The sequence below is a fragment of the Poromitra crassiceps genome, assembly GCF_964638095.1.
Source record: "Poromitra crassiceps genome assembly, chromosome: 5".
Lineage (NCBI taxonomy): Eukaryota > Metazoa > Chordata > Actinopteri > Beryciformes > Melamphaidae > Poromitra > Poromitra crassiceps.
The window spans coordinates 48,846,913-48,856,912 of record NC_139642.1 but is presented as its reverse complement, the minus strand read 5'-3'; the positions used below and the strand labels follow the sequence as shown (position 1 = coordinate 48,856,912).

At 49.4% G+C, this 10,000-nt stretch overlaps 1 protein-coding gene across 2 annotated transcripts in view; it reads right to left on the bottom strand.

Moving 5' to 3' along the window:
- The window catches only part of schip1 (schwannomin interacting protein 1), a 220,590-nt gene that overhangs the window by 12,188 nt on the left and 198,402 nt on the right, over nucleotides 1-10,000 (bottom strand). For both annotated transcript variants that reach the window (XM_083637152.1, XM_083637153.1), the window contains one exon: nucleotides 426-544. In XM_083637152.1, the coding sequence (XP_083493278.1) occupies nucleotides 426-544 (119 nt within the window). The remainder of the gene's footprint in view (nucleotides 1-425; nucleotides 545-10,000) is intronic.

Genomic DNA, 10,000 nt, shown 5'->3' with positions numbered 1-10,000 from the left:
CTGGTAGTCGGGGGAGGGAGTTGTTGCCCGAGTGGCCGTTTGCTTACCGTAATTACCATATGTAAGTGGTCACGCACAGAGGGGATTGTCGGGAAGAGATGGCTGTTTGAGGAAGCTCCCATTTACCGTATTACAACATTTCAACAAAACAACATAACACAACACCACCGTTGTTTATTTTTACAGTGCACACAGTGTCCGCGGTGTGGTGAAAAGAGGGCAAGAGAGGAAATTAAAACAGAAGTGGATTTATAGTTAGAAAGAGTGCTAAAAAAGAGAGATTTTTTTTTTTTTTTTTTTTTTTTCTGAAAAAATCCATAGATAAGACGCACCGTTATATAAGCCGCAGGGGCCAAAAAACGGGAAAAAAGCCGCGGCTTATAGTCCGGAATTTACGGTAATGTCCTGGAGGCCAGGGCTCTTACCGTGAGGACAGGCTGGGTTTGCCACTCTTGCTGCAGCTGGTGTAGATGCCCGGCCCATCGTCAAAGAAACTGCCCAGGGCCAGCTTCTGCCGAATAGACTCCCTCTCATTCTTTTGGGCCTGCAACAGAAGACAAACAAGTTAACATCAGGCTTTCTCTTATCTTTTGGACTTCCATTCCTGAAAGTGAGATTTGTCCCCGTCAGAGGGAGGTCTGGGTGTGAGCTACAGGGCAACAACCCTCGAGCTGGTAGAGATTCAGTGCCTTCTGTTATCTACTTGATAGGTATGTAAGTGTATAACATGATTGAAGACTGAAGTAACTAATTTACTTGCTCACATTACTGTAATTGAGTATCCTTTTTGCATACTTTTTTTTTTAACTTGTACATCCTTTTCATTTTCTTTTCTACTTTTCATGTATGTTTTTACTATTGTACAGTCTCAGCTCTACTTAACCATCAGACACTGGAGCATCGTAAATTGGCTAATTCTGGAGCCATGCATTTTGTTTATGCACTTTATTTTGTAATTTCCAGTTTTCTTATTAAAAAAGAATCGAGTTTGAACTCTGTCTTCTCTCTCACTCTGCCTTTTAGAATTGCATGGGAAAAATCACATCTTCCCTTTTCTAAAAAAAAACCCAAAAGTATTCTAAATGAGCTACTTTCTTTTTTTAACTTTCACTGAAGTCGTTGTTACACCAGTACACTTACTTAAATATCAGCAGCAATGTAACAGCACTTCTACTTGCATGTGCTATATTCTGACGCTCCTAACAAGTGTGTTAACAGCAGCTGCTGCAGCTTCATTTGCAGGAAGGGTGTGTGCACAGTGTGGAGTCAGCTGATGGACTGGAAAGAAATGTGTGTGAAATATCGAAGGAGCATGATAACAATGCCAACATTCACCAGGAGATGGTGCTACTGTTCTACTACTGTGAACAACCAGAGAGAACTCCTATGCCTCAAACACACAGACGCTGCACGCAGCCCACGCACGCACACACATACAGAGTAATACTATTCATATAGGAATGAGAGTATATTTATGGCAAAATCCAAAGGAAAACTAGACACCAGGGGAGGGGTCCCCTTGCTCAGATCACACCCATTTTCAAACTCTGCCTTCATTTTGATGTCAACTACACACCTGTAAAGCTTCGTGACAGGATCTTACATGGTTTTGATGCTATCAGAATCAGAATCAGAATCAGAATCAGAATCAGATCGTGATTGCAAAAACTGTCCACAGACATATACTGTAAACCAGTGGTTCTCAAAGTGTGGTCCGGGGACCCCCAGGGGTCCTTGAGGGGATTGCAGGGGGTCCCCAGCAAAAAGGGGGATCATTTACTTTCACTATAATACCATTCCACAAATAATAATAATTAAATAAGTAACACAATTACACAATTTATGACTGTTTTGGTCATGGCTTTCATACACTTTCTGTAATAAAACATCTCAAAGCAAAAGTCTCATCAGATGGGGGTTCCTGGGACAACATCTTATCAAATGGGGGTCCATGGTCTAGTTTGTGTCAGTTTAGGGGTCCTTGACATGAAAAGCTTTGAGAACCACTGCTGTAAACACCTGGCAAACTGTGCAAAACAGCTTCTGTGGTAGTTCCTGCCGGCGCTACAATAGCTGTTTCCAGGAGGACCCCATTTTGCCATGATGACAGACAGTGACACACACACACACACGTACAGAGACTCAGAAGGTGCAAACAACACCAGCCAACACTGGTCAAAACCCTCTAACACCTGTTTCATACATGTCTCAATCTTAATCCCAGTATTCCAGTATTCCAGAGCGGCAGCACTCACTTGGCCTGTTCCTAATCCAGAATTCCTAACTCAGCGCTGCTCCCGCCTTGGCAGCACTTCACACACGTTCACACACACTCATCCCCACAGGACGCCTGGTCTGGGCCAAGCAGGTAAACACATCCCACTGAGGTGTGCGTAACTTAATGCACATCAGGCCTCCACACACACATCTGGCACACGCACACACGCACGCATGTGCGGGCGCACACACACACACACACACACACACACACACACACACACACACACACACACACACACACACACACACACACACACACACACACACACTACTGTCACACATAAACATGGACGCCTTCAGTCGTGGCACCATGGCTTAGTGAAGGCCTTTCCATGGAGAGGGGGTCTTGGAGGGGATGTTTGCGGGGAAATATTGACCCTCTCTCTGTCCCGCCGAGAGAAGAACACAATAGGCTTTCAGCCCCTTCACACACAGTCAGCCAGCCTCATGCTGGACTGCTCCTCCCCTCTCTCTCTCTCTCTCTCTCACACACACACACACACACACACACACACACACACATGAGAAGGCTGCAGGCCTTTCAGACTGAAGGAGAGGAGAGGAGAGAGAAAGGGGGAGGAGAGAGGAGGCAGAGGAGGGAGAGGAGAGGATGAGAGGAAAGGAGAGGAGGGGAGAGGAGAGGAAAGGAGAGGGGGAGAGGAGAGGAAAGGAGGGGAGAGGGGTTAGAGGAGAGGGGGGGGACAGGAGAGGAGGGGAGGGGAGGAGAGGGGTTAGAGCAGAGGAAAGAAGGGGAGAGGTTTAGAACAGACATGGGCAGTTTGCAGAAAGAGAGCAAGAGCTGCGTGAGGAGATGTCCATGGCCTTTAGCTTCCTCTCTGGACCTCTCCCTTCTCCTGTTATCACTCTGTCCCTCCTGTTATCACTCTGTCCCTCCTCCTGTTACCACTCTGTCCCTCCTGTTATCACTCTGTCCCTCCTGTTATCACTCTGTCCCTCCTGTTACCACTCTGTCCCTCCTGTTACCACTCTGTCCCTCCTGTTATCACTCTGTCCCTCCTGTTACCACTCTGTCCCTCCTGTTACCACTCTGTCCCTCCTGTTATCACTCTGTCCCTCCTGTTATCACTCTGTCCCTCCTGTTACCACTCTGTCCCTCCTGTTATCACTCTGTCCCTCCTGTTACCACTCTGTCCCTCCTGTTATCACTCTGTCCCTCCTGTTATCACTCTGTCCCTCCTGTTATCACTCTGTCCCTCCTGTTATCACTCTGTCCCTCCTGTTATCACTCTGTCCCTCCTGTTATCACTCTGTCCCTCCTGTTATCACTCTGTCCCTCCTGTTATCACTCTGTCCCTCCTGTTATCACTCTGTCCCTCCTGTTATCACTCTGTCCCTCCTGTTACCACTCTGTCCCTCCTGTTATCACTCTGTCCCTCCTCCTGTTACCACTCTGTCCCTCCTGTTACCACTCTGTCCCTCCTGTTACCACTCTGTCCCTCCTGTTACCACTCTGTCCCACTTAACCCTGTCTCTCATGTCCTCTCCTCTCTATTCTCCCCCTATTCTCATCCCTCTATTCAGCCTCACCAAGCCTTTGTCTGTCTCTCTCTCATTATCCCCAATTCCAGTCACCTCTTTCCGCCTCCATCTCTCTCTCTCTCTCTGCTCCATCACTCATTCTCCAGGCACCCTCTCTCTCTTTCTCTCTCTCTCTCTCTCTCTCTCTCTCTCTCTCTCTCTCTCTCTCTCTCTCCCCAGCTCATTCCATTATTCCCTCCTCCAGTCTCTTCATTACACCTTCACCTCTCTCTCCCACTCGTTTTCTCTCTCCGTCTCTACTCCCTCGCTCCGTGCGTTCTCCTCTCTGCCTGTCTCTCCTGACGAGTGCATGCCGGCTTTGGTGAGAGTGAAATTATCATAATCGCACTCCGCACAAGAGCCCGCAAGAAGCACTTGGCACTGCCAGCACACACACACACACACACACACACACACACACACACACACACACACACACACACACACACACACACACACACACACACACACACACACACACACACACACACACACACACACACACACAGGCATTTAGGGGGGTGGCACTGGCACTTGCCCCATTGTGTGTGTGTGTGTGTGTGTGTGTGTGTGTGTGTGTGTGTGTGTGTGTGTGTGTGTGTGTGTTTGACAAGAGAGCCTGGGAAGTCAAGTTGAACACACTTGAGAGTTCCAATTCATGGCTTCACCCAGGCTCAACAGCAGTCTGTGTGGTGGAGTGCAGCCCGCGCTCATACACATTTATATATACACACATCACTCATACAAACAGACCTGACCACAACACAACTGACACACTGCCAGTCAAGTTACTGCACTGAGTGGCTGCTCCCAGTCTGACCAGTAGGGGGCTGGTTGGTGGCTGACTGGGTGGGCATTGTTAACTGTTTGCCCCGCCCCCATGTGTGGTCTAGGGTGGTAAAACAGCAGGTGGGGGCAGCCTGAGGTGCATGTGGACAGGAAGTTTGACTTACCGTCGTTCAACTTGATAAAGGCCCTGACGAGCTTTTGCATTAGAATACTGAGTAACCCCTATTAACTTTACTACTCAGTTCAGTTACAAAACACTTTCCTAACAACAGACCACACACACGCTTGGGGGGTTTTGTGCTGACTGTGGAAGACTCCAAATAAACATGATTTGGACGGTCTTTTGGTAGATCGATCGATCTACCTATCTACCTATCTATCTATCTATCTATCTATCTATCTATCTATCTATCTATCTATCTATCTATCTATCTATCTATATCTATCTATCTATCTATCTATCTATCTATATATCTATCTATCTATCTATCTTTGAATTGGGACATATCTGAAAGTGCAAGTTCAACTCCTACAAAACTTCTTCAGGAGTAACTCACACCTGCCTGCCAAGACAATTTCCTGTGTGTGTGTGTGTGTGTGTGTGTGTGTGTGTGTGTGTGTGTGTGTGTGTGTGTGTGTGTGTGTGTGTGTGTGTGTGTGTGTGTGTGTGTTTGAAGCACAAACAGTAGAAATCTCATCATGGCAGTGTCATAAAGCACTCAGGGAGGTGTGGAATACAGCACTGAGAGGTGGAGGTGTGAATGGACAGTAAATAAGCCCTCTGCTACCTTCCTAACCAGCACCTTCATGTCCTGGCCTGGAGCACCATTTCTGTCTGTGTCCAGATTAGATTGAGAGAAACACAATTGGGCTAATTTGTGTTTTTCCCTCGAATTCGCCAGGCAATTTAGGCAGCTGAAAAGCCCTCATTGATAAAGACATGTTCTTCTCTCCTCAGCTCTACACTACACCCACTCATCCACATGCCTAGCGGGTAATTTAGCAACGGGCAGGGTGCTTGTTTTGAGTCTTCACTGTTTCCCTGCAAATCTCTCATTGAAAAGGGAGACGCATTTAATCATCTTCCTTTTCTCTCCCTCAGATTGCTGGCTCTAGGCACCCAGAAACAGCACAGTGGTTATAAGGTAAGACAAGTATGCCTGCTGGTCTGACATGTCTCCAGGTAAGACAAGTATGCCTGCTGGTCTGACATGTCTCCAGGTAAGACAAGTATGCCTGCTGGTCTGACATGTCTCCAGGTAAGACAAGTATGCCTGCTGGTCTGACATGTCTCCAGGTAAGACAAGTATCCCTGCTGGTCTGACATGTCTCCAGGTAAGACAAGTATGTCTGCTGGTCTGACATGTCTCCAGGTAAGACAAGTATGCCTGCTGGTCTGACATGTCTCCAGGTAAGACAAGTATCCCTGCTGGTCTGACATGTCTCCAGGTAAGACAAGTATCCCTGCTGGTCTGACATGTCTCCAGGTAAGACAAGTATCCCTGCTGGTCTGACATGTCTCCAGGTAAGACAAGTATCCCTGCTGGTCTGACATGTCTCCAGGTAAGACAAGTATTCCTGCTGGTCTGACATGTCTCCAGGTAAGACAAGTATCCCTGCTGGTCTGACATGTCTCCAGGTAAGACAAGTATTCCTGCTGGTCTGACATGTCTCCAGGTAAGACAAGTATCCCTGCTGGTCTGACATGTCTCCCTTTTTTGCCTTCCTGCTGTCTCTAAATAAAGGAAGCATGCTTGGGGGAGTAGACTGTCCTTTCGAAAACATTGTCCCCGTCATGTCCCAGTATTTCTCTCCCTTCTCTCCTGTTTGTTCCATTCCTCCCTCACAGCTCTCCCTCACCCTCACAGCTCTCCCTCATCCTCACAGCTCTCCCTCCTCCTCACAGCTCTCCCTCATCCTCACAGCTGTCCCTCATCCTCACAGCTCTCCCTCATCCTCACAGCTCTCCCTCATCCTCACAGCTGTCCCTCATCCTCACAGCTCTCCCTCATCCTCACAGCTCTCCCTCATCCTCACAGCTCTCCCTCATCCTCACAGCTCTCCCTCATCCTCACAGCTCTCCCTCATCCTCACAGCTCTCCCTCCTCCTCACAGCTCTCCCTCATCCTCACAGCTGTCCCTCATCCTCACAGCTCTCTCTCATCCTCACAGCTGTCCCTCATCCTCACAGCTCTCCCTCATCCTCACAGCTGTCCCTCATCCTCACAGCTCTCCCTCATCCTCACAGCTCTCCCTCCTCCTCACAGCTCTCCCTCATCCTGCACAATGGACTCTTTTCACTGGCTGACAGGAGGGCATGGTCGTGGAGACCTCACTGCCTGGCTCCAGACAAGAACCTACTGTTCACACACACGCACACGCAGACACACGCACGGCACATACACACGCACGCACGCACGCGCGCACACACGCACGCACATACACACACACACACACACAACACACACACACACACACACACACACACACACACACACGAGTCTTGTGAGCGCACGGTATGTTTATATTTCAGTGCATTGTAATGCATCTGAATGGTTCAGAGACTGTTCCACAAAAGTGTTTCAGAGAGTCTGGCTGTGTGTGTGTGTGTGTGTGTGTGTGTGTGTGTGTGTGTGTGTGTGTGTGTGTGTGTGTACCCGATGTGTTGGGTATGTTGTAAAACGTTGCTCCACAAACGTTGCTATGTTATAATTTCGGCTCCGAAATTGTAAAATGGTAATGTATGTTTCTACAGGGGTGGGCGTGGTTTGGGCGTGGTTTACGGAGATTTTCTGTTTCTAACCCCTCCCCCTACCCTAACCCTAAGATCTCAGAACGTTGCCATTTTACAATTTTCAACCCGAAATTGTAACATAGCAACGTTGGTCCAAAACGTTGCTATTTTACAATTTTTTGTGAGACTGTTGCAAAGTACATACACGTGTGTGTGTGCGCGTCTGTGCTGACCTGCCATGTGTGTGTGTGGTGTTGGAAGTCCAAACAGAGGAAAGCTTCTCTCTGATGTGTTTTCCAGCCGTGACAGAGAGGAGACCCATGCTGCTGAGCTCAGAGCTCCGAACAAGGTCACAGTGTCTTCTCTCTGTGTGTGTGTGTGGATGTGAGTGTGTGTGTGTGGATGTGAGTGTGTGTGTGTGTGTGTGTGTGTGTGTGTGTGTGTGTGTGTGTGTGTGTGTGTGTGTGTGTGTGTGTGTGTGTGCGTGTGTGTGTGTGCGTGTGTGTCTGTGTGAGTGTGTATGTTTTGACTGCTGTGTCGTGTCTCGGTTTACATTCTTTCATGGATGTCCTGGTAGGTTTTTTTTCCTATAAATGTAGCCTCTCTACACTCTATAGTGTTTGTATATCAACTTACAGTATACACACACGCACCTAGTTCACGTCAAGTCTGTGAAGGCTAAAACTGTGTGTGTGTCTGTGTGTTTGACAGCGCTCTTCACTAAAGCCTGAAACACACCAACACAACTTCAAAAGCCTAGTGGCAACGCTGTTTCGGTGTTGCGTCACCTCACATCTCCTGTGTCGGGGCCAAAAAGTTGCACCCCGCACAAACTACAGCACGTACTGTACGTTGTGCGCCTGTGTGAGACCTATACTGCTGATATACAAACCAGATAGAGGAAGCAAAGCAGTGTTTGCTGCCATTTTCATGGTTTTGTAATATAGCTCTAATCGATTATATGTCTGATAAAAAGCTGGCACATGGCGCTGGCCTTGTCAGCTCTTACCTGATGTTTTGCTTGTGGAAGAAGAAAGGAAGAGGTGGAGGCAGAAAAATGAGAAAGTATTTGTGTATTAGAATCATCAGATGAGATGAAGTTGAAAAATGAGTGTTTTGTGCGTGGCCTCTCTTCCCCTGCACTGCTTCGCTTAACCAGCTGACCTGACCAGCCAATCAGAGTGATTTCTCTACCAGCTGACCAGCCAATCAGAGTGATTTCTCTCACCGACTGCCAAACGCCGATTCGACATGTCGAATCGGCCGGAAAACTAGAGAAAACAGTACGGGACGCACCGCAAAAACTAGGGCCAGAGACACACCCCGACGGGCTACGGGCTACGGGCTACGGGCTATGCGCTATGGGCTATGGGCTATGGGCTACGGGCTACGGGCTACGGGCTATGGGCTACGGGCTACGGGCTATGGGCTATGGGCTATGCGCTATGGGCTATGGGCTACGGGCTATGGGCTATGGGCTACGGGCTATGGGCTATGCGCTATGGGCTATGGGCTATGGGCTACGGGCTACGGGCTATGGGCTATGGGCTACGGGCTATGCGCTATGGGCTATGGGCTATGGGCTATGGGCTATGCGCTATGGGCTATGGGCTATGGGCTATGCGCTATGGGCTATGGGCTATGGGCTACGGGCTATGGGCTATGCGCTATGGGCTATGGGCTATGGGCTATGCGCTATGGGCTATGGGCTACGGGCTATGGGCTATGCGCTATGGGCTATGGGCTATGGGCTACGGGCTACGGGCTATGCGCTATGGGCTATGGGCTACGGGCTACGGGCTACGGGCTATGGGCTACGGGCTACGGGCTACGGGCTACGGGCTATGGGCTATGGGCTATGCGCTATGGGCTATGGGCTACGGGCTATGGGCTATGGGCTACGGGCTATGCGCTATGCGGTTGGTGTGTCTGGACCCTGAGCTCAGAGTGCTATCTGAGACCCGGCTGTGTCGAGGCAGTGCCACATTCCATCCCAGATAAGGGACTTTTAGAACTCTGAGCCCTCATAGAGTTCAATCACAGGTCAGTGCAGGACTGCTGCTGTCACTCAGCCTGGACAGACAGCCAATCACAGGTCAGTGCAGGACTGCTGCTGTCACTCAGCCTGGACAGACAGCCAATCACAGGTCAGTGCAGGACTGCTGCTGTCACTCAGCCTGGACAGACAGCCAATCACAGGTCAGTGCAGGACTGCTGCTGTCACTCAGCCTGGACAGACAGCCAATCACAGGTCAGTGCAGGACTGCTGCTGTCACTCAGCCTGGACAGACAGCCAATCACAGGTCAGTGCAGGACTGCTGCTGTCACTCAGCCTGGACAGACAGCCAATCACAGGTCAGTGCAGGACTGCTGCTGTCACTCAGCCTGGACAGACAGCCAATCACAGGTCAGTGCAGGACTGCTGCTGTCACTCAGCCTGGACAGACAGCCAATCACAGGTCAGTGCAGGACTGCTGCTGTCACTCAGCCTGGAGAGACAGCCACTCAGCAAGGAGGAGGGGGAGAGAGGCGGGAAAAGGGGAAAATCGGAGGAGAGGTGAGGAGCATGAAGTGGGTTTAGACAGGGGATAATATGGGTCTCTAGTGACATCCAAGCCTGTGTCCCCTCTGTTTCCCTGAGCCTGTGTCCCCTCTGTT